Source organism: Syngnathus scovelli, chromosome 19, assembly GCF_024217435.2.
Source record: "Syngnathus scovelli strain Florida chromosome 19, RoL_Ssco_1.2, whole genome shotgun sequence".
Lineage (NCBI taxonomy): Eukaryota > Metazoa > Chordata > Actinopteri > Syngnathiformes > Syngnathidae > Syngnathus > Syngnathus scovelli.
Genome location: NC_090865.1, coordinates 7,665,482 through 7,689,997, shown reverse-complemented (window position 1 = coordinate 7,689,997; position 24,516 = coordinate 7,665,482). Strand labels below are relative to the sequence as shown.

The window sequence follows — 24,516 nt, the reverse complement described above, 5'->3', positions numbered from 1 at the left end:
GAGCCATGTTTCCGCACCATCAGCAGGCCCTTGTAGGCATAGACGATGCCAAGCCAGATGGTCATGTGGGTGCTCTCGCAGTGCTCCAAGAAGGGACGGATAGCGATGTCTCTGTCGTGAGGGTCCGCCTGTTCCCAAACACAACGCAGGAAATGTGCTTAGATACAGATGCAGATGGTGGCTGCTACCGAGTTTTGAAACACTGTGGCAGCGTCTTTGACCAATGAGAGACAAATTTTATGATGCTAAGTAAAACTAGCATTAAGGGCTGAATCTGTAGAGCGTGCAACCTAGCCCAAGATGACCCAAAACGGGGGACCTCCTGTCTTTTTCGTGACGGCATTGTCTCATGAGGCGTTTGGGAGTCCTCCTTTCAAATTGTGGATTCTCCCAAGTGGATTTCAACTAATCCATGACACAAATGACACTAATGGGCGAGACTAATCTGGAATAATCATGAGATTTACACCTCCTCATGTGCTCTTGACACAATGCGTCTAATCTCATACGCACATCCACGCGTGAGTTAAGGCACGCTTTTTGTCTTAAAAAAACAAGTTTAAAAAAGGATCTTGTGTGCGAGAATATTTCTGGAGTGGGACACCCAGCAGTGATGTAGAGGGAGAGCAAAGCCATGAAGGCAGAAATACTGCGAGGGAAAGTTGCTTCATTATTTAAAAGCAAAGAAATGTCTTTAGAAATGTTTTGTTTCTGTTCCCAGTCCATAAAAAAGCAAGCTTGGATTAGTTTGAAGCGAAAAAGGAAGGCAAAAAGTCCCTTGGGAACACTCCAAAATCTGGGGACGAGCCGATGCCGGAAGCGGCAATTCGTGTTTAGACACAGTTTTTAGCGGAGTTCCTCAGGGCAAGTCCACACTTCCTTCACTTAAACCTTTGTCCCTGATTATTAGCTCACCCATAGCCTTGTATTTTAACCTGTGATATAAGCTATTAACTACGTTTTCAGCCCATTATTCTGAACACCACATCCATTATACACGTTCATGTTTTGCTGGTTTTCATCCCGACAGCGGAATTGTTTGTTTGTGCAAAGCCGCGTCGCCCACAAGGAGAAAAAATAAAAATAATGAGCGTAAATGAGTTATAACGCTCATTAGGCTCACGTGGCTATCGTGGCGCGGCAGGCGGGAGATGTCTGGGGAGTTGCCAGGCAACCGGGGGGAGGACGGGAGGTGGCGGGTGGAAGGCAAAAGGCGCCCGTCCACTGTCATTTTTCACGGCATTAGCCCGGTGACAGGAAGGCCGCGAGAAGAGTTTAGATGAGCCCGGTGGGGAGTGACGGGAGAAATGGAGGGTGGGATGGAGATGGATGACAGGATAAGACATCAAGGCGGGTGGGAGAAATGGAAGCAAGGAGACAGGAAGGAATGCGGAGCCTGAGTGGAAATGAGGAGCCACAACCGACCTCCCCCAAGGCTTGCTTGTGTGGTTAGATCAAACACAATTCATTTTTATACATGCATATTTGGATTTCATTTCAAAAAATTTATCTGTATTCAATCAACTGTTTTGTGGCGACCATACATAAATTAGTTTAAAGTCACTTCATTACAGTTTCAACTAGAGAGTCTTTTTAGAAATATCATAAAACCCTCCCACTCGAAGAGTGTGTATTGTATTCCCGCGTCACGTGTGAGCCCGGCGGCCATGGCACGGAAATTCAACGAGGATCAAGTGTGACTATATGACAAGGTCCAGAGGAGGAAGTGAAGGAGTCCCTGCCTGGTGCTGCTGGTGTGGCTGTGCCCCCTTAGGCCTGAGCTGACCTACATGCACGCCTACACACGCACACACCGCAGCGACTTGCCTTCATGCTCACATGAGGACCAGCTTTTGACACGTCCTGGTGAGCAGTGAGTGCCCGTAACAACTTTGATGGCATAAATAATCTGAACAATTGCAATGCCTTCACCCACAGGGATTGTTTCCTGAAATCCAAAGACAACCCGTTAAAAAAACAAAACAATTATGAATATAGTATACCTGGTGGCGGTAAATGGTTCGATTTCAGTTAGTGAATATCAGCATCCACGGTGGTAAAGTTTTTGTTTGCTGACGGCTGCATGTCTTGGCAGGCTTCTGAGGACAACGGTTTGGGGAGTTCAACACCCCGTCCGCTCCCACCTCAGGGGAGTTGACGAGAGGCGTTGCGTGCACTGGATAACACAGCCAATTAAGCAGCCGCCATGCGGCGGCGCCGGCCGAAGGCAACCAGTACCGGCCTCGCAAGACTCAATTAGTACTCTGTTTTGTCAGCACTGCCGCAGACGAGAGGATTCCCTCCATCGGAGGATCAACAAATCTTGAGGCGTCAAACATGATGCACACTAGAATTTAGCATAACATTTTTTTTTTCAACCTTTTATTCAAACACAAACACATTCGATATAATAACACCATCAACTAAAATCCAACAAATACAAAATTAAAACATCATTTTCGGCATAAAGTGTGTTGGTTGGCAATGGCATAGCGGCAATGCTGTCTGTCACTCACTCGTGAATCTTCGCGAACAACCAATCAGCAGCGCCAGCGAGCGTTAAATGGAGGAGGGACTTTACGAGTTAGTGACGTAATTTCCCGTTCACGAACGAGTCAGTGACGCATTTTCCCGTTCACGACCGGGTGAGAGACTGTTGCCAACGGATCAGTGTGTAAGTGTTGTATTATAGAAAGAAATGTGTTAATTACCCGAGCCAATTATTATTATATATAATAATTTGGGGGTGGGGGGGGGGGCGGGGTAGTTGTATTGTTTGATGTGTATGGGTTATTTCCACTGGATATTAAAAAAAAAAAAGCCGAAGGGGTGCATCCTCTCCCCACTGCTCTTCTCCCTCTACACCAACGATTTCTCCGCAAGTGACTCTTCTGTGAAGCTCCTGAAGTATGCAGACGACACCACTCTCATCGGACTGATCCAGAACGGTGATGAGACTGCGTACAGACAGCAGGTGAAGCGGCTGGTCCATTGGTGCAGCCAAAACCACCTGGACCTGAACCCGCTCAAGACCGTGGAGATAACAGTGGACTTCAGGCGAGGCCCTTCACCACTTTCACCCCTCACTATCCGCAGTAATGCTATTCTCTCATCAGACACCTTCAAGTTCCTTGGAACCACAATCTCTCGGGACCTGAAATGGACCGGCCACATAGACTCTGTCCGGAAGAAGGCCCAGCAGAGGCTGTACTTCCTGAGACAGCTCAAGAAGTTCAACCTGCCGCGGGAGCTGCTGAAGACCTTCTACACTGCCATCATCCAGTCTGTCCTCTGCACCTCCATCACTGTCTGGTTTGGATCGGCCTCCAAAAAAGACAAGCACAGACTGCAACGGATAATAAGGACTGCAGAAAAGATAATTGGAATCAACCTCCCATCTATCCAAGACTTGTACCTGTCCAGGACCAGGAAACGTGCAAGTAACATCTCAACAGACCCTTCGCACCCAGGTTGCAGCCTGTTTGAACTACTCCCCTCCGGACGCCGTTATAGAGCTCTGTACACTAAAACCAGCAGACACAGAGACAGCTTCTTCCCCCAGGCTCTGATGAACTCACACCACTCTTAGAGTCTCAGAGTCATTACTGTGCAATAACATCCCGCTTTCCACACCTTTTTTGTCTACACTGTTTGTACTATGTGTACTCTCTGCATCCATTGCAGCCTGGTCATCCTAGAAGAGGAGGGTCCATCTGTGGTCTCTTCTCAAGGTTTCTCATTTCCCCTAGCTGGAGTTTTGAGTCTTTCCTTGCCCTCTTGGGAGTTTAAGATCAGTTTAAGGTCAGGGGATGTTTGAGAATATCTTTCGTTTTTCACATGTCCTGAGTGTTGTTGTTAGTCACCTAAATATTGAACAGAGGCTGTGATTTACCGAAGTCAAATTCCTTGTTTGGCACGCTCAAACATGGCGAATAAAAAACTCTTGAATCTTGAATTGTGTGTGTGTGTGTGTGTTGGGGGGGTTCATTTAACGATTCGTTTGAACGAATCTTTTGAGTGAACTGATTCTAACGATTCAGTTCACCTAAAAGAACTGGAATGCACATCACTAGAGGCCGTGTCACATTGACTGAGACTGTTGCGAGGAAACACCTCCTCTAATCTCCTTCCACCCTACACGAGATGTTCGCTAATTATGCTCAGCACGTCCACAAACGTGACGGAATTAAAAAGCCACGAGAAGCAGAGGCTCAGGCTGAGGTGGCGGCACGGGCGGAGCGCGCCTCAACTAACGCTAACCCCGTAAAGCCCATAATCACAGAACCAACGACAGCGAAACCGAGAACAGATCATTTGCATCTAATCAACCTCCATTTTTTTTTTTTTTTTTTTTTTTTAAGACGTTGCCGACAAAAAAGGTCCTCCGCCCGTGCTGGGATTTAATACCCGCCATCTTCGTCAGCATGCCGCAACTCATTAGCAGTATTGCCACTTCAGTGGCATTTAACGCCTCGCCACAAATACGACTCAGCCTGCCCGCCGACAAAGCAAACAAACGGCAGCAACTTCGCGGCCTCGGGCAGTTAACGCACAAGTCGCAGATGGAAAGCGCTTAACAAACGGCGGCCGTAAAAGAAAAATAAAGTCGGAAGCTAGGCTCGACTGACAAAGCCCGAGCGGGCTGCCTTGCATTTGCATATTCAAATGAGAGCGCCGTTCAGGGTTAGCCGCTTACGCTAATGACGCGTTTAGCGCCTACTAAATCAGTTAAGGCACTTCCATTCCGCAGCCCAGGGAGCTACGCTACTGTAGCTTTCTCCAGTTGCTTATTTTAGCGGCTATGCTTCAGCCTCACGTTTTTATGCCCTTTGCATTTTTTCCATCAAAGCATTTTTCCCATTTTCACAAGCGTACAACGTGACATTCTGGCAATAAATGTTTTGAATTTTGTTTAACTTGTATTCTTCCATGACTGTGTTCGGCAACTATCGGCTGTAAAGTGCACACGTAGGCACAAAGAGTGCGACAGCCGTGACAAAGGTGGTGTTCGGAGGCCGCAAGTTATGGGATAGGAGCATCGCTGGCCACCCGAGGGAGCTGACACAACGAGTGCGGCAGCGGTGGCTGAATATGACAGCCTTGCCAACACCTCAAGAGTGAGTCACACGCGCTCCCCGGGCCATCTCAGCACCTATCTAATGCACACAAGTGGCAAAGGCGACAACCTTATGCCACCGAGGCTACGAGGCGCTGGAAAGCCCCGACGCGTGGCCGAATGCGGCCCCATGAAACTTACAGGTGCCAAAGGGACCGGTGTTTAATTTCAAGCCACATACGTGGGCGTACGCAGGCGCTCAGGCAATCAGCTTTGGCTCTGGCTTTGGCCCGCCGTCGCCGGTGACTGATGCCACCACCCAGAGAGCATCCTGGCACAGTCACGGGAGAAGATATTAGAAGACATTAAAGGAAATGAATTGCTTGGGTGTCATTTGTCTTCTGGTTTGGCAGCGTACACATTTGCAGATGCTAGCATATAGAAATCTATATATGTACGTCTATCTGCAGGTTCTATGTCTCTGTCCATCCATCTGTTAGTCCATCTATCTGTCCGTCCATCCATCTTAGCACATCTCTTCTTTCTTTCCCTTTATAGACGTAATGAAGAACCAATCCATCTCTCTCTCTGTCTCTCTGTCTCTGTCTCTGTCTCTCTCTCTCTCTCTCTCTCTCCAAATCGATCCGTCCCAACCAATCAGTCTCATGTGAAGCTCATTGTGAGGATGAGGCAGCACATTTAATCTGAACGTGAATCGATAGCTGGGGTATGGTGAACCCCACTGTACGTACCCCAAATTATCTTGTGCACGAATGAAAATCAAATACTGTTACATTGAACGCACGCATGGAAGTATTATTGTCCCGCTGATGTCTAACCAGAATGGCACTCGGCTTGACCCGCACTCTCTTTCAATTCTGCTTTCAACAACCGTGCGCCGCATTTGTATCGTCACACACACTTGTGTGGAGAACAGAAGTGGCCATTTGGCTTTCAGAGCCACACAAAACACTTTGCGGAAGGCGCTTGACAGATGGCCGTCGGCGATGTCGTTGCCGTTTGCGAGAGGGGGGTAGATTGACACGCGGTGGACTTGGCGCTCGGCTGTAACCCACAGACATCATTGAACGCACACGACGTTTGGATTGCAAGCTGCTGGTCTTGCAACACATCACCCGTTGACTTTTTCAAAATTCATCGACCAAAAAGACAAGACGATGAAAAGTGAGTTTTCTGGGGTTTTTTTTGCAAATGGAGTCCGGTTGATAGCCCACAATGAGGCTCTTTGATGTTCCTCCTAAAAGGCAAGGTCACGGAGCAGAGATCCAACGGGGCGGTCTTCTGAACTTATAATAATGATACATCGCATTATGACATGATATGTAAAGCTTGGCTCGCATAAGTCTTTAGAGGGGGTGGAGAACTAAAGTGGTAGTCAGCGATATATTGCATCCTGAAGGATATGGCAATACAGTGACTGAACTTGCCCTACTAAGCCACCCTCCACCTAAGTGATTTTGCTTCGACTGCTGCTTGAAGTCACCCATGAAGCTCCCGGAGCTCTCACGGCGGTCCTTTTTGACTTTGAGGAGCCGAGCCGGGAAATGACAGGAAGCCAATTCACACTTTGGAGGAGGAGGAGGAGGAGGAGGAAGAGGGTTTAAACAGAGGTGACATTGACACAAAGAGCCAGCCAGCCAGCCAGCCAGCCAGCCAGCCAGCCAGCCAGCCAGCCAGCCAGCCAGCCAGCCAGCCAGCCAGCCAGCCAGCCAGCCAGCCAGCCAGCCAGCCAGCAGGTAACGCAAACGAGGCCTACAGCGTCGGAGAGAGCCGGGTCTCCACGGTGTCGGCTCGGGTTTAATTAGCCGACCTTTCAGTCGGCGCTGTCAGCGGTGTGCGCAAATCAACGTCACTTTCCGTGGCGTGACGTTAAGTGGCCGTGACACGTTCACAGAGCTTGCGCTTCAGCCTTCTGCTACTCTCGTTTACTTTCTTCCTGTTCCACCAGCCGGTTACTGCAAGTGGATCTCGCTTAACTTTCCGGGCTCTGTTTTACTTCAACCGGCCTTTCTGCAAGTGGGCCTAGCACCTTACTTGAACTTCAAAGCAATGATTTAAATATCACACTGCTGCTTTTAACCGTGAGCTGAACTCAACGGGACCTTTGTCATTGACATTTGGTGTCCTTGCCTCACATTCATCCACTTCAGTCCCTCATGAGTTCTGCGTCACCCCCTCCCCATCTTTCAATCTTACGCCATCGTCCACAGCGTGCCCGAGGCTCAAGGTCTGGTGTAAAAGAACTCCACAGAGCAGCCATGTCTTTGCAATTGGCGGGCTCACACCGCCGAGGCGGCGGCCAAGTGCTCTTATCATCTCCGTCGTTGGGCGACCTTGGTGGTCTTCTCACAGAAAGGGCAGCATACTTGTGGCAAACATTCCAATCCAGAAGCACTTACCTCCTCAGGTGAGGTGCCACACCCCGGCATTTTCTCCCTCCATCCATGCGTCCAGCCGTCGTCTTACTTTCCATCTAGGTCCCCCGGGCAGCCTGCAGAGCTGCGGGCCCTCCATCAGGGAGCAGACACATCCATCAGCATCAGAGGATTCCATTATGGCTCAGCAGCTGATTCATTCGCCTTTGTGTCAATTGGCAGTGAATCACACTTGCGTTCGTTCATAGAGACGAGACGTGCCACCAGTCGAACGTCCCTTTACTGGTAGTGCACTAAACACAACCTAAGTGCAAACTGGACCTGTCACCTTCAAGTAACTTCAAGTTCTAAAATATGCTGCAACTAGGCCTGAAACCTCGTTTGTGTCAAGGATAGACAAAATCGCAACGAGCATTTTGCCACAGCTGAATATCAAATTGAAGCGAGCGCGTCAAACAATCAGCACGTTTGGCTTCCATTGCACACTGCTGTGCCTTTACAGGACACGGCCGGCACGTTCGAGCCTCGACCGCGTAACCGAGGGGACTCTTCGTACTGGTTTTCATTTGGAAGACTTCTAATTGGTCAATCAGCTGTTGCCGAGCAACAGCAGTCTGGGGGAGCAGCAGGAGAGGAGAAATGAGGGGGAAAAAATGAGGAAAATAAAAGAGGCGAGTGGAAGGTGACGGGTGGGTAAAAGACACAGCGAGATAGCAAAGAACACAAATACAGAAAAGGAATTGCCCCCCCCCCTTTTCATTTTGAACGGGCTGAGCCGTGCGGAACCACGAGGTCCAATTTAGTCCGCCAGAGTGTCAACAAAGAAGCAAGGCACCTCTGGAAGAGGCCTCAGAGAGCTTCCCGCAAGATTTCTTTTCAGCAGTAGGAGTGGAAAGTGTAACTTTGACTATTGCAATATGAAAAAACAATTTTTTCCGTAGCGTATTTGTAGCTAAGTATAATTTGCGTCATCGGGCGCACATGCTCGGTATCGATCGATGTCTGCCATTGCCATATTGCTACGGAGGACTGCTGTCTCCGACTGCATTCCTGAAAAGAAACGCAAAATTAAGGCACACTCTCGCTCCCTCTTCTTCTCTCTCTGCCATCCCAGATAAAAATCCACAAGAGGAGCTGGCCCCACTTGACATAGCGCCGGTTCGCGTGCACTCGGAAGAATATCTGGCTCGGCAAAACCTGCTTTTGGCGTAATCTTCTTAAGAGTCGACGCGAAGCAAAGCAAAGTGGCTGCTTTCACCCGGCAGCTTGCGAGTTGAATCGAGGACAGCCACCATCTTAATTGCACTTGTGTTTTATAGGCTTACGACAAATTGGACCTTTCTCCCATGACGCAATGGGGCGCTCGCTAACACTTGCGCCATTCTTACTGTCTGTCAAGACTCGGCTTGAGCGGAAGGAAAAATGTTGCAAGGTCTCGGTGCGCCGCCTGGGTTCCTGCCTCCCCCCCTTGCCTCCCCCGGAGGTGGTCGATGAGAAAAGGCCTAGGTGGGTGGCGGTTATCCCTTAATGACCCAGTTCGCTTTGAGAAGGCAGGCATTGATCAGAGTAGTTGCGTTGTGTCCTCGCTGACAAAGCCAGTCCGTGCTCGGCGGCATCGGCAACGCTTAATGCCGCCCGTGAAGACCGAATCCCGCTCGCTACTTTCTCCTTACTTATATTCAGGCTCACCGCGGAGTGCAATTGAATTCATTCGCCCGACCTGAAGACGAGCTAAATAGGAAGTGAGTGAGTGCCACCCATGTATTTTGTGTTCAATCTTTTATTTGTCTTTCAACGATTTTTTGGGAGAGGGAAGAGCCAGCTGGCTTTTGAGGCGGCATGAACGAGACAATTGCGCAATAGTCAAAAGTCAGTAAAAGTAGTAATTAAAATGCAATCAACAAAACGGCTTGGCACTGTTGCTGTACCTGGTCGGCGATGATGTCAGCGTTTGCAGCGCTAATAATAAACAACGGGATACCTTCAAAGGGCCGGGCGGGAGCTGAAAGCGGGCGGCGTGAGTCAGTGAACACTTCATCATCGCTGCCGTCATCATCACCCTTGCACGCGTGTTGCCACGCAAAAAATCCGCAGAAAAAGCCCTAAACCTGCTATTTAGGTTTGCCGGGATCAACGGAGTTACGGGTGTCGGGAACCGTGGTCGTTGCCGTAGCGACGGAGGGGGGTAGGAAACAGAAGGAAGGGTGGAGATGCTTGGCTGCGGGATCCGACGGAATGCTAATCATCTTCTTCCTGACAGTTTGTCCTTCATTATGCAAGAGAAGCCACGGGAGGGGGCGGCGACGCACCAGCGGGCGGGTGCAAAAAAAAAAATCATAAAATCAAATCTACATCTATGCAAAAGCCACACACAAGGTCACATGCTTGACTCCGTTGCTAAACATGCGTCTCATTCGTCATTCCCAAGTTGCCCCCCCAAAGAAAAGAAAAAAAATGCTTTTTGACAGTGAATGAGCGGCTTGTTTTGTGACGTCACGTCAAGTTCAGCGGTTCCCCCGTAAGCTCAGAGGAGGCTCTGTCAGCGTGGTCGCAGTTCCATCTTCTTGTTAACGCTCAAACGGCCAGCAAAAGGGGCTGGCCTACTTTTGCAAATGGTTGCTCATTAAGTGGAGCCAGCTGTTTTAAGCATAAGCACGTTAGTCCCACCATGGCAACATAAATGTTGACATTCCGCCACATGAACAACACAGGCTTATTCCCAAAAATGTCCAATGGCTGGAGAAGTTATCTGATTTTTCCAACACTTTCTGCCAACAGAAGCAAAAGAGTCAAAATATATTCGTGTTCTTCCTCACTAAGTTACTTATTAGCACGATTGCAGCGATATGTCATGGCAGCGCGTTCCCATCTTCCGCCATTCTGAGAGTTGGGTATGGTAACAGCGTATACGTACGGCGTGCATCTCTGGCACAGATCTCATTGGAAAGACTAAAATAAACCTCCTTGTGGACTTTACTCATCACTGCGTTAAGTGAAGGCGCTGGTCCAAACGAGCTGTCAGATAGAGAGTCCTTCTATCCCCTGGCAGGATGTTGGCAACAATCAACAAACAGAAAAGAAGATGAAAAGCAGGAATCACGTTTTCCCTGTCGAGACCTTCCAATAACCCCCTGATAGCTTGTTAATCATCTCAAAGCTCCAACCATTCAGACTTTCATGCTCCAAGTCAACACAAAGCTCTCCACTTGAGGTACAGTAAAGCCGCGAGATGTGCAAAACATCACGAGTGATTCTCACGAAATTCTCATCTCACCCGAAAAATACTCGACTACTGAGTGAAGCTACTTTATTAAGAAACTGATTCTGATCCTGCTGATGCTAAATGCCCAAAAAGAGCCTTGCCAAATATGGTTGGTAATTATTTTTTTTTTTTGACAAAAATGCGGTAGCAAAGCACTGCTGACTCATGAGATGCCAAAGCTTCGTTCACATTTTAGCCAGTGGGTGGCTGAGCGGGAAACACCAGAGTCACGAGTTCATTTTAATTACACGCATCTCCGGCTAGAAAAACAAGGCCAAGCGGGGCGATGCCAGCAGGCCTTGCCAACGCCTTGCATCCAAGTTGGCAAATGTTGGGCGGTGTGGGGGTTGTGGCGTGGAAAGTTGTGGCGGCTCGCATCCGAACCCAAAACTAATCAAGAGAAAAAAGACAGATGGTACCATAGCCCGAGGCTCACAATTTGTTTTTCTCTGCTCCAAATGCAGGCATTCTGGGGTTTTTTTCAGTTTGATTCTGGGACTCTCCCAAATTGCGATGGAAGCAACGAACAGAGGTGGGCTGACACGGGAGCGTGCACTGACCTCCAGGCTGTATTCTTCCACGGTCCTCTTGAGCGGGTCCACAATCTGCCAGCAAATCAGGATGCACAAGTCGATCAGCAGCATCCCACCAACGATGATCAGCAATTTCTGGTCTTTTATAATCTGCACGAGGGGGGTGGTAACAAAAGGTTTTATGAGCGTGGCACTCAACAATCCCGATTATTGTCCGACCGGCGACCCGCGGGTTTCTCACAAGCGTCTCTGATTAGCTGCAATTAAGCAGCGATGAGGATGCGTCATGCGCCGTGTGCAGCGCGAGACACTAACGGCCAGGTGTGGAGCAATGACATCAGATGGCGACGCTCAGCTTTTGTAGCCTGAACTTTTGCTGGGATGAAAGCGGCAGCCTGTCGGTGATCTTTATTTGGAATGCCGTTTGACGGTACGGAAACGTCGTTCAAAGCAAAGGTCAGGTGGCATTTCTTCCTGAAGCAGACTGTACTGCTTGGTGGGAATTGAGCCAGTCAGATGCTGTGAATATTTCAGAACATCTTTCGCCGTTGCCTGGGCCTAATTAAAAGATACAAAGGCTGACAAATCAGCTTTGATTTTTCTCATCCCGAGAAGATCTCGGTTACAGTTCCTGATGCTGCGAGGCATCCCGCCATATCGGAATTCCCGCTCTCCTCGTCTTCGAGCCAAGCCGACTTCCTTTTCCATATGTGCCACTTTGTCTGCCTCTCTGGTTTGTCTTTTCTGCGTCTCGCTTCTTGGCCTTCTTTGCCCCAAATCCTTCCAACGCTTTGATCCGTCCCTCATCATGGCAGGCCACCCACACTTGCTCCAGAAAGCCGGCAAGTGGGAGCGAGAGACAGGGCAGGAGGAAGGGATGGCGGAAGAGAGCGGTTCTATTTATACAAAAAAAAGGCCACGAACCGCCACTACTGTCTGCATCTCTTTTACATAACTGGGCCAATCGATGTGATTGAATGTGATGGCTCAAAAACGTTCACGTGCTTCAATAAAGTTATTTCAAGACTATAAAGAGTGGCTACAAACTGATGAGTCGTGCGAACATTTTGGGCTTTGTGGCGTGGGACCCAATGAGAGCCCTAACGGTGTCTGCTAAAATACGTTGACATCACGTACCTTTTTCTTCATCTTAACATTCTTGAAGATGGCGTGCACCCTCCACGTCTTAGCAAACATGGCGCCAAACGCCGTGGTGTAGCCAACGATGAGGATCCATGTTCGGACCTATCAGGCAATACATGGGTCGTGACCACTTTTTCTTGCGTGACACACACCCGCTGTGGTGTCAGTGTGTGCGTCGGGGGCTAACATTTTCTAACTTGGCGCTCGTGACGTCTGTGACGAGTATGAACGTTTCCTTGAAGATGCCAAAATAGCGCTCTAAAAATGAACCACAAATATATGAATAATAAAAAAAAAAGCTGTCAGGTTGCTTTCTCATCTCTTATCTGGTAAGCACCGCGGCTGTCACACTGAAGCGAGTAATTCGTCCTAATGAGAAGAAACAAAAGGTTGACCTCTCGCTCTGCTTTGGCGCCAGAGGACGCCGCTGATGTGGGTTTTAAAGTTTGAACATAACCCGATAAAGCCTGATATAGCCACGCTGTGCAAACTTCTACCTGCAGCATCCTATGCGGCCTGCACCATTTTGCTGCTGCGGCAAAACACAATGTTATCTGCGTAATGGCAGAAACTGACCGTGCAGAGTGTCTGAAACTCGTTGTCGGATACAAAGCCGCCATCCAATCCGAACAGGAAGATGGAGGCGTAGGAGAGCATGCCGCCCAAGATGATCAGATTGTTCATGTAGGGACTGGACATCTTGATCAGTCTGCAAGACAAGACGCACTCTTCAACGTTTCGTTTTGCACTTCTCTCATTGTTTCTTTTTTTAGACCGGCCCTCACCTGTGGTTTCTGTTCTTGATGTTGAAAAAGAGGAATGCTCCGGCCATAAGCATGCCCAGAATGGTGATGGTGGACAGGATGCTGTAAAGCGGAACGTTGATGTGCCGTCGCTGCGAATGCACAAAGGTCTGATCTTTGGGCGGCTCCACGCCTGACGGGAAGAAGAAGGACGGCTTCAGATGACTTTGGCAGCAAGTTGTGGTCCTCCCAACCGCCAACTTAGCGACAAGGCTATTCCACGGCCATTTCCTGTTTCCTTTGCAAGCGCGGCGGTCGTTCGAGCTATTATGGGAGCCTTCGCTTTTTTTATCTCCCGGTCTATTCTTTTCTGGCTGGGGGCAGATCGATGGCAGCGCAATCGTTTTACACATCTCTGCTTTCCACGCTATTGTCCAGAACTTTCTGAATGCAGAGGCGTGGGCGGAAGGGAAAAAATAACAGTAAGGTACGATGACAAGCAAAAATTGGAGTGGTAAATAATTTTGTTTCCATGGGAAAAAAACGTACCTATAACGTGCTTAAAAAAAAAAAAAAAATTCAATTGACCCCCATCAAAAAAAAAAAAAAAAAACTCAGCATGACCTTATTTTTGTTTGTTTATTCGCGGCGTTGTGATGTCAAAAAAAGTTTCAAAATTGAGGGGGAAAAAAATCATAACCTGAGATTTTTTTGGGAGAGGCAGCTTTCTGTTTTTGCAATGATAACATGTTACAGATAAAGATTATGGGTGCTGGACATTCATTTTTCCTCCATACCTTGGAAGCGGATTGAATTGTTGATGAGATCCAGCACGTCTGCGATGGCGTTGTACTCTCCCACTTTCACTTCCTGCCCCTCTGTTTTGAAAAACAACAGCATCCGATCAACTTTACGGCCTTGAACAAAATATGTCCAAAGCGCATTCGTAACATAACAAAACATCAATAAGGTAGATAATAAAGCACTCGGCAACGGCTATCACTTAAGGATGGGAATATGCACTTTAATATGTTTTTTAATATGCTTCCCGCTTTTATGCCGTTTCAATTATGCGTTTATTTCACCTCAAGGAGAGCCGGCGGGCGATAAAGAGAAGATAGCGGCGCAGGAAGCAAAGGCGATAAACGCTTCTTCAAGATGGGTGGGCAGCGAAAAAACTAGCGCCGCTGTTCCGCTCAAACGAATCGCAGTGTTTTTGCGGAGTAACTTTGTCTGACGATCAACATTGGAAAAAGAAAAAAAAAAAAAAAAAAAAACCAGCAGCCGACATGACGTCGTAAGTTATTTTTGTACCTTGGAACTGGTTGAATTTAATCGTGCCCATCCGCTCACCGTTACGGAACATCACTTGGCCCTGGAAGAAAGACAAACAACAACAATAGGGCATCATTACATTTAATAAACATGTTAAGCGCGAGCAGCTCAAGTGGTTTATTCTACCACACGACCAAACTGTCATACCGTACTAAAGCCGGGAAAAGTCCTGACGTTAGCATTTGGCAAAAGAGAGCCGTCCTCGGTGAGCCTCCTCCCAGCAAAATAAGTCTTTGATTGAAGCAGGGAGGGAACAAGATAAGCACTTTTAAGCCGCAGAGCCGACAAAGCAGACAAAACAATGGAGCTTTGCGCCATTATCGTCTAGTGTCGTCTACTCAGTTTGGCTTCTGTGGCTTTCTCCGGCCGCCGACTCTGTGTGTTATTGACGTGTGAACTTCAGAGAAGACTCATCGCTCGACAGAATTTGCTGCTGTTCACGAAATGTCTGTCTGTTCACGATTGCATCCTGCGTGTGTCTGTCCATTCACGCACAGGGTAAAAGTGTGTCAGTCCTTTCACGATACATCAACAGCTCACCTCATTAAGCGGCACCTTCGGGCACCTGCTGTGCAAACAGGGTCTTGCCCTCATGACTCAGCAAAAAGTCAACATCAGCAAAATGAGCAGATGACTGAACCGGGGCGCCGGTGCAACCTCGGTTGCTCTCCGCTTCACTTCCCCTCCCCTCTACACGAACACTCACTTGCGCTCTCCAAACAAGGCGCTGACTCACACCTGGCTAATTACAGTAATATGTCGCCGCCCCCCGGATTTAATTAACACACATACACGCTCGCACGTAATGAGAAACGTTTGCGCTCATGCCTCGGTGACCGCAAATCAAAGGGAACATACGCATCATCTCAATAGCCACCCATTACATTCGCGGTTCCGGGGGTATCTGCTACGCAGTGACCTCCGTGATAAGAGTGGTCACAATTGTGTTCTCTCAGGATGGGAATGTGCGTTGCAAAAAAAAAAAAAAAAAAAGTGGACCACCACCAGGGGAAGACAAAGGCTTCTAATGAAGGGGCGGAATTTGCAGTTTTTCCCGTTGTGTAACACCGGCTAGTTTGTGTGTGTGCGTGAAAAGAAAGTAGCATAAAAGATGCATGCGGCTTGCTGGCCGTGCTGGCGGGAGATTGCCTTCCCGTGTCTGCTGCGTGTGGGTGTGGTTCTTGTGCGTGCAGGATCATCTCATTTCAGGGATGCTTTTAAGAGGACAGCTCTTATTATAGCATCAACACACGTTTATACTTATATTGCTAGTGCTCGTTGATTGTTTACTAATTGGGAAATGGCCCAGTCACAAGCAAACAAAGCACAATGACAGAAACAATGCACGGCTCAAGACGTAGCCTTCAATGCCACACTTGGCATCCTGCTGCCGGACGGGAGCTGCAATTTCCTCTCACGGCCCAACAGGCAGGACAGAACAGGATCAATGCTGGATGCGCTGGACTGGGCACGCAGCAGCACTTTGCAGGGGCTAAGTAACCTCTGCAAACCATTTGCGCTAATCAATGCAAAGGCTGCCTGACATTTTTCTTGCGTACGCGCGCACACACGTACACAAGCCTGCATTAGACACACATACAGATATTTGAAGAAAGTCGGAAGGGACTTATTAGCAACTTTTTGTGTAAGCTGGCCGCCCTGTCATTTCGACTCACCGTGACGCCAAAGAAGTTGGTCTCGTTCATGACGTCGAGCACCATCTTGCCCACCTCGTGGTTGTTCACAGTGAAGTTGGGGTGTCCGCTTTCCCGCTGCTTTTCACGCAGCAGGTGCATGACCCGAGTCAGGGTCTTGGCAATGACCCAGATTCCGTCGTAGGCGAAGCCGTGGAACTTGCTGGGCTCCACGCCCTTCTGACGTAGCTCGCGGCTGTACTCCAGCTCGTACTCCTTCGGGGTCTAAAACGGGGCATCGCCTTTTAGTAATTAGATGCAAGCCAGACAAATCGGGAAGAAGCTCGCTAATTAACAAACTGCAAAAACAATGTCAGATGCCTGCTCAGCGTCGAGAAAAAAGCACCTTACTACCATGTTGCCTGCTAACAAGAAAGACAGACCTGGAACTCATGAAGTTGAAAAACAAACGGGGACATTGCCTGCTAACTGACCAAGCAGGCAGAAGCAAACCAACAGATGAACTACAAAGTAGTGAGCTAAATCCCAAAGTCCACAAATTGTAACAAAACACTTCATGGTTCAACTGCCCAGTGCTCTTTTTTTCAGTGTGGCAATTATTGGGAGCGTAAATACCAAGCAAATACCACCACCAGCAGCACGCTTGAGTGCATTTGCTATTTCCTGTACCTCTTTTTTGTTTTTCTACTCGCAGACTGGGAAACAGGGCTCACCCTTCCGGAGATGCCCTTGATCTGCCTGGCGCTGAGGGGCTCAAAGTCCACACTGATGTAGCCCTCCATGGCGGCCAGCAGCTTCTTGGTGGTGCAGTTGGTGCTGTTGGCCTGCTCCCACCAGTTGCCCTGGTACCAGCCAGGAATGATCCACTGGTATTTGCTTCCAAACATGTTCAGGTTGTACGCCTGCACGAGAGGAGAGGAGAGAGTGCTGTTCAGGTGCCGTGGGGCCGTCGAGGCGTCGCATCAGGGGAGGCCACTTACGCAGCAGAAGACTTTGGCAGCCAGGTTCTCGTCAAACTGGCCAATGATGATCCTCACATCGTTGTCCTATAAGAAAACCCAAAAATGGACAGATAGTTAGAAAAAGTAGGTCGTGTGTGCAAAGTATGTGCCCACAAATGTACCATCCGAATGTTGCTGTGAGTGTTTAGTGCAGCTGTGCCGTCTGCTTGAAACTTTACGATGGTCATAATGAGCAACATGCTATGCCACGCAAGCTGCGAGCTTGTGCATCGGGACTAGCGGGATGCCGACGGCGCAATACAGCAAGAAGAAGAACACCCCGTCACCATCAAGGCGGCGTTGAGACGCTCCCGTGTTCTTCGTCCGGAGCACGACCGTCAGGAAACTTTAGCGGAAATCACCTTGAGTTTTTTTACGTTGACGCAGGGGTCATTGGAGAAACTCTCGGTGTCTGCGATCTGGATGTCGGCCTTCTCCAGTTCGCTTGTGAGGTCATTCCTCACCTGAGGAAGCACGCCAAATTCCAGTTTCACAATCAATCTTTTTTTTTCAATAACGTCAAATGAATAAATACAATATGAATACACAATTCAATCCATTACTTGAGTATGCTAATTGTGTCTTTTCAAGGGCTAAAACACAATTTTTGTCCTTTGTTATTTGACTAGAAAGGTCAATACACAACAAGATTCTTTTGCTGTGTATTGTTCCAGAGTGTAATTAAACACCCTGAGGGCATTTTCCTAATCCTGTTCTCCGTCAGCTCTGATTGATGTTTGCCGTTCCCGCCTGTCCGGCAATAAAGTTGATTGCCAAATATTGCGCACGTGTTCACGTGTGGGATGGCTCGCCGCTCCCTCGTCGTCGTTACCATTAAAGCAGGGATGTGCCGTAAATAGAAGGTGGCCGGAGAGGCTCAAGCTTGCAAGGCGAGGCCAGCTGCTGGAAGTGGGCTATTCCTGCCTTGGCGTCGGTCCGCGCCCACCCCCCGTATGTGACGCCAACGCCGTCGAGGGGGCTTGTGCAAATACTGGAGCGCGGGAGCGACGCGCTCGCATATTTGAAAATGAGGATTAGAGGACAATCTGGCAGGAGGTTGACGGAACGGCGGCGTTTTCCATCTTCTTCCTGCCCTAAGCCTCTGCCTGCTCTCACAAGCGTGGCGATGAAGGGATTTCAGCTCGTGGAGGAAGTTTTGCAAGCACACTTTTCTAGGTATATATTTAAATAGTGTATGAAGTACGGAGCAGAGCAGATTGCTTTCTGGTGAGGAGGTGACGTTTTCAGCAGTTCTGTCTTGTTTTATCGCGATACAACGTTGGTGTCGCACTTGTGTCTCCAGCATCTTACAAACACTTGAAATGAGATAGCGACGCGCAACACAACTTATACACTCCGTTGAGTGGGAGAATGATAAGAGAAATACCTCCTCCAGAGTTTTTCATGTCAACGCCTGACGCCTCAACCTTACTCAAAACCCGAACACCTCAACCCACAAATGTGCAGCCCATCAATTTATCTGGTGGGGGTAACATCCAGCGCAACGTAAAAAAATGAGAAGCTAATCAAGCTAACGCTAACCCACCTATAGTACAGCAGCTCAGAATGGCGCCTTTCACAATGTCATTGACGACAGAAGAAGCGTTTGCGTCCACAAATGTTCTCCCGATGCAAGCGGCAGATTTGCGTAGGCGGCAAAGAAATGAAGCGGCACGACGGGAGAAAGGGCTTGAATGGAAAATGACTGCCACCTACTCAAAACACATTGGCATCGTCAAAGAGATAATGCTTTCAAACGTGCCAATTATTGCTGGGCGTTGATACTCCGGCCTCGCGTCACTACACTGTTGTTTGTGCCGTGTCGTTTTTGGTTTTTAAACATTTTGTTTTATGCTCGTGGTTAGCGGTAAAAAAAAATGAACATGTGTATTTGATAAGTTAGCTATTAATTAATTCGCGATTCATGGCTACTTTGACATTCGCAAAACAGCTAACAGCTATTTTGAGGCGATGCTTTGATTTTCTGAGGGCATAGACACCCTTTGGACTCTTGTTTGATTTTGTTTGTGTTGTTTTACCATTAGCCCGAAACAAAGTACATCTGCTGTCTGCTTGCATCATTCACACGCCAAAAAAAACACTGAGCGCTTTCTCATTTTCATCGCGTTCCACTGGGACGCCCAAGTCTTCTTATGAAAAATACGTAAATCCTCATCTTTATTTTACATACAAAGTGCTGTTTTTTCCCCCTTTTGTTTGTGAATAGAGCAAAAGGAGAGGACAGACCTCGGAGAACCTCTGCACGTCCTGTGTGAGTGTCCCTACGCGGCTCCAGTTGTAGTAGTTGAGGAACTTGACCACGGCCGGGTTGACGGCGTTGTCCGACGGGACTGTGCGGAAGAAGTTGGGATACTTTTTCTTGTCTGCCAGCACCGGGGTGGTCGCTGCAAAGGACAGCTGAAAAGCACAAAAAACACAAACATGACTAAGATTCAATGCACATGTGCATTAAATGGTGTAGAGAGTAGAGATCGTTAAAAAGAAGGGGGGGGGGGGGCATAAATGTTAAATGGGAATGATGTCGTTTGTCATTCCTTGCTGTTTGGCTTTGCCTTTCTCTCTCGCTTCACCATGCACGAATTCTAGCAATAGGTCACCAGCGTTCCCTTGAGCCAAAAACAGCTGTAATTAATTTTTGCAATGAGATTAGACATAGGCGCGCGCATGCACGCACACACACACACACACACACACACACGCACACACACACACACACACACATACACGCGCGCGCGCACACACATGCACACACTCGCTCTCATGCAAAATGGAAGCGGCACCTTGCACGAGGACAAGAGCGCATGTGACGTTTGCCGCAATATGACAACGTGTACGATAACGGGGGTCAATATTTCAGTGGATTGTTGCACAGCAATGTCGAGTGCGATGGGTGCAAATTAGACCTTAGATAACGTAAATCGGTGTTGATTTAAGGAAGCGTGTGACTCAGTGGGGTTAATTACACACTTTACGAGTAGCAGACCAGGCTGTGATTCATGATAGCGATAGACAGCGGCGTTACGGGGTCCGCCCCTCGCAGCGTTTTCCTAAAAAGAGTTCAAGCACCTCCTGACTGTGATCTCCTCATTATACGGCTCTCTCGGTGAATCACGGTCGCATCATCTTTTCATCTCCCACTCGTCACCAGGTGCAGTTAGCTGGCGCTGTTGAAATTTGACTTTTGCTTAAGGAGTTCGCAGCAAAAAAAAATCGTTTGTGTTGCAAGAAAGATGTCTATGGTTTGAGTCTTTCACAATTTGATTTTTTTTCCAAGCCTGCATTAGCTGCTCATGAGGTGAGCCCTGCACTGGGGTGTCATTTTCTGTGAACTTGAAACAGACTGCAATCCATTAGGATGTGCAGCCAACGCGTAGGAAAGATGACGACTCCGATGACCGTCATCTTATCGTCGTAAAAGTGCTGGCGGTTCGGATCGGATCTTTTCTTGCAGAGTGCCTCCGCGACCTTGTCGTGAGACAAGCGCTTTTAATTACCTTCGGTGTAAAGGGGAGGAGGGAGCCAGGGACCGAGCGAGACATGGCAGGCGAGTGAGTTCCGAGTACGAGTGAGTTCTTTACATTGGCTGCTCCGAGGACTATTTTGGGCCCTTTCCGTCGGGGGTCTTCAGCGTTAGCTCAAGACTCCACTGCTCTTTCAATTACCGTAATTTCCGGACTATAAGTCGCGGTTTTTTTCATAGTTTGGGTGGGGGGGCGACTTATACTCAGGAGCGACTTATATATGTTTTTTTTTCACAAATTTTTACTTGATCATTAAGACATCACTTACAAGTATAGTTGACCACTTCCCATGTTATTTTTAGTATAGTTGATCACTTCACATGCTTTTATTTCTTTATCTTGAACATATTCAAAACATAAAAAATAGAGAAAACGTCAAATAAAGCAATTAACACTTTAAAGCACCATATCCAAGTCCACTGTCTGCTGTATGTACACTTGCTCCATTTTTGCTCCTCTTATATTTATTATTATTATTTATTATTATTTGTTTATTTATCATTTATTCAATACTCTTATTTATTCATTGTTAGTGCCTTCTTGGTTTTTTTTTGTGATGCTTGTATGCATATGTGTACTATCTCACCGAGGGATAGTGGAAATGTAATTTCAATCTCTTTGTGTGTCTTAGTATATAAAAAAATATATCGACGATAAAGCAGACTTTGACTTTGATAAAACAACCAAAAAAAAATATATTTTCAGACGAAACTGGATGAGGGCGCTCTAAATTTTACCGTTGGCCGTGACTCATCAACTGGGTGGGCTTAAGAAAAATGGCACCAAAAAGAAACTCATATTTTGCAGGTTACAAACTTCAAGTTGTAAAATATGCAGCTGAAAACAGTAATCGAGCAGCAGAAAGAAAGTTTGGAGAACCGTGATGTACCAATGGATTACTATTTCAAGTGACGTCAGTAGCGCGGCGCGCCGGTTGTTTACATACAAACGTGCCCACACAAGGACTACCATCATTAGCGGTGACCATTTCTAAGTGACACGGAGGACAACGAGTTTGAAGGAATTAAGGATTTGGAGTGACATAGAAGGTTTGAAAAACTATTATGGCTTTTACGCACGCCCGGTCTCTACTGAGTCGGGGGCCGACGCTCGGCCGAGTGGCTGTCCGCGAACGGTGCGTGGGGCTCGGACATGGCCATTACGCACGCCCGGTCTGTCTGGAAGTCCACGCCGCCACACGCTTGGAAGTTTGTTTTGTTTAATAAAGAGCCGTTTACCAAACCTACGTCTATCCTTGTACTTTGTTAACGCTACAATATAGTTATATAGTAGATCTGTGGAATAAAGACGAGGCTGACGTCAGGGCGCACGCGCGGCGATGTTGACAAAGGACGAGGAATTTGATCGATGGATTTAATGGAATTAAAGTGCACGGATGGTTTGATAATATTATTGGCTTGTATTATAGTTATTTAAAATATAGTTTATCTATCGTTATATGAGCCTGTGGAATATTTTGAAGCGCAAGCGCCCTCAGCCGTGCGCACCCATTGTTGACAAAGAACGATCGATGGATTTAATGAATTGGAGTGACACTGATGGTTTTATAAACATGTTATTCATGTAATAGTTGTCCTTAATCACTCTATATGTTACGTCAGGCCCGTTCTCAGCTCTTTGTTTGTGTTTGTCATGTTAGCATACCTATCGTTTAGCCTGTTGTTGCTATTTAATGAATTGGAGTGACACCGATGGTTTTATAAACATGTTATTCATGTAATAGTTGTCCTTAATCACTCTATATGTTACGTCAGGCCCGTTCTCAGCTCTTTGTTTGAGTTTGTCACGTTAGCATACCTATCGTTTAGCCTGTTGTTGCTATTTAATGAATTGGAGTGACACTGATGGTTTTATAAACATGTTATTCATGTAATAGTTGTCCTTAATCACTCTATATGTTACGTCAGGCCCGTTCTCAGCTCTTTGTTTGTGTTTGTCACGTTAGCATACCTATCGTTTAGCCTGTTGTTGCTATCGTTTAGCCTGTTGTTGCTCGTTCATGACTGTTTTTGGTGTGGGATTTTGTCGAATAAATTGCCCCCAAAATGCGACTTATACTCCGGAGCGACTTATATATCTTTTTTTTCACTTTTTGGGGCATTTTATGGCTGGTGCGACTTATACTCCGGAGCGACTTATAGTCCGGAAAATACGGTAAACATCAGTGCTCCTTCAAACCGGATTGGATGGATGGTGTTGACAAAAGGTTTGGCCTCTGGGTTCCTAAAGAAAATGGCCACACCTTGATCCAAATGCCTCAAACTGTCAGGGTCATCCGCAGTTCATTTGAAGCAGCGCAATGTTGCAGTAGAGCTGCGTTTTCATGGAACACTGATGGTGGGTTTCAACGCCTTGGTGTGGTTCAGTAGCAAAGTAGCCAGCTAGTGAGTAAAATTAACAAACAATGTCGCTAGTTTGTCGGAATAGCGAGCCATTAGAAAATCAATGAAAAAGCTTAGGCTAAATGAGCTTCCATTAAACAGCAAGTCAGTCTGTCCCTAAACGAGGAGCCGGCGTGATCTGGCAGCATCGATCGATCGTAGCGGGGGCTCCGTTCCAATCACTTCCGCCGAGGCTAACTGGTCGGTTTGCCTTTGAATAATGAAGTGGCCGTCGTGGATAATAAATGAAGCGATACGACGGCCACGTTTAGACCGCCACGCATGCGACTAACTCAATAGAAGAAGAGGAGGACCAACCGAGACCCTTAAGTATGAATATCGATAAGTGCTTAAATGGAAACCGGGCTGGTGGTCGATGCGACGACAAAACATTTTGAACGCGCTCAGTTGGGCCAATCTTCCTCAAGGGGGAAAAAAAATGTTGTTCAATGGTGGCGAAAAAAGTATTTCCTTGCCCATCCCTGTGGCTTATTGATCAAACATGATTGGCTGCAACGATCGAACACGGGCTGATGAATGATCGGCGCTTAACCCTGAAAAATTAATCATTGTGGGATCGTTACAAACCCGAGAGGAATTTAAATACGGAAATATTTCAGTGCTTACAAGCATCATGTTTAGCATCCGCTGCAATCCCCATTTGTGACATTCTATCTTGATGGTCCTAATGAGTTGCAAGCGTTTGTGTTGGGTCCAAAAGTTTCTCCAACTCGGTACTCCCGCAGCGCAGCAAAAGCCACATACTGAATATTGAATGAAGCTCAGGACCACCGGCGTGCTTCCTGATCTAGGTTAAACTGCACCGAAGGTCTCTGCTCTCCAGAAAGTAACCGATAATTGACACCAAAAGGCTGATTGGTAGAGCCTCCAATACATCAATTAGTAACCATCAGTGCTAACACGCAGCAATATATGTCTCAGAATCACGGCGTCATTTCAACGTTGGACTTTTATGACATCGACATGCAGCTCCTCGCAAAATCTGACCATAAAATTAAGTTTTACGTTACCTTTGCACCCTCAATCAAAGCCAACATACGAGAACCAGGAAGTATCCTTCCTCCCCAGCTGCCAACTCGTAATTCTGCTGAGGTTGACGCGCGATAAGTTTGACGTGACATAAATTGTTAACACGGCTACCCCGCCTCCCTCATCACTCGCGTCCGCAGGCAGCTTTATCAGCAATGGTGGCCATTCTTCACGCCGCCATCTGTCGACGGATCGGGCCTGTCCCCCCGCTTTCAAGGACAATGATGGAATTGTGCCCTGCCATCATCCCCCTTAACCATCAATTACTTTTAAGGGAGACATGCATTTTTTCATCATTTTAAACAGATTCCACATCATCTGTGTGGCTCATGGCCAAACAAAATCAGCCACGCAGCAATCACCAAGTGGCATTCCTCAGAAGCAAGCACCCAGAAAGG

The 24,516-nt window shown here is 47.6% G+C and overlaps 1 protein-coding gene across 2 annotated transcripts in view; it reads right to left on the bottom strand.

Annotated features, from left to right (window-relative positions):
* gabbr2 (gamma-aminobutyric acid (GABA) B receptor, 2) overlaps positions 1-24,516 on the bottom strand; it is a 55,526-nt gene that overhangs the window by 4,730 nt on the left and 26,280 nt on the right. For both annotated transcript variants that reach the window (XM_049751743.2, XM_049751744.2), the window contains exons 3-14: positions 19,372-19,542; positions 17,487-17,588; positions 17,104-17,169; positions 16,837-17,025; positions 16,145-16,387; positions 14,448-14,508; positions 13,931-14,011; positions 13,176-13,326; positions 12,967-13,099; positions 12,385-12,492; positions 11,275-11,397; positions 18-128 (exon numbers count right to left, since the gene is read on the bottom strand). In XM_049751743.2, the coding sequence (XP_049607700.1) occupies positions 18-128; positions 11,275-11,397; positions 12,385-12,492; positions 12,967-13,099; positions 13,176-13,326; positions 13,931-14,011; positions 14,448-14,508; positions 16,145-16,387; positions 16,837-17,025; positions 17,104-17,169; positions 17,487-17,588; positions 19,372-19,542 (1,539 nt within the window). The remainder of the gene's footprint in view (positions 1-17; positions 129-11,274; positions 11,398-12,384; positions 12,493-12,966; positions 13,100-13,175; positions 13,327-13,930; positions 14,012-14,447; positions 14,509-16,144; positions 16,388-16,836; positions 17,026-17,103; positions 17,170-17,486; positions 17,589-19,371; positions 19,543-24,516) is intronic.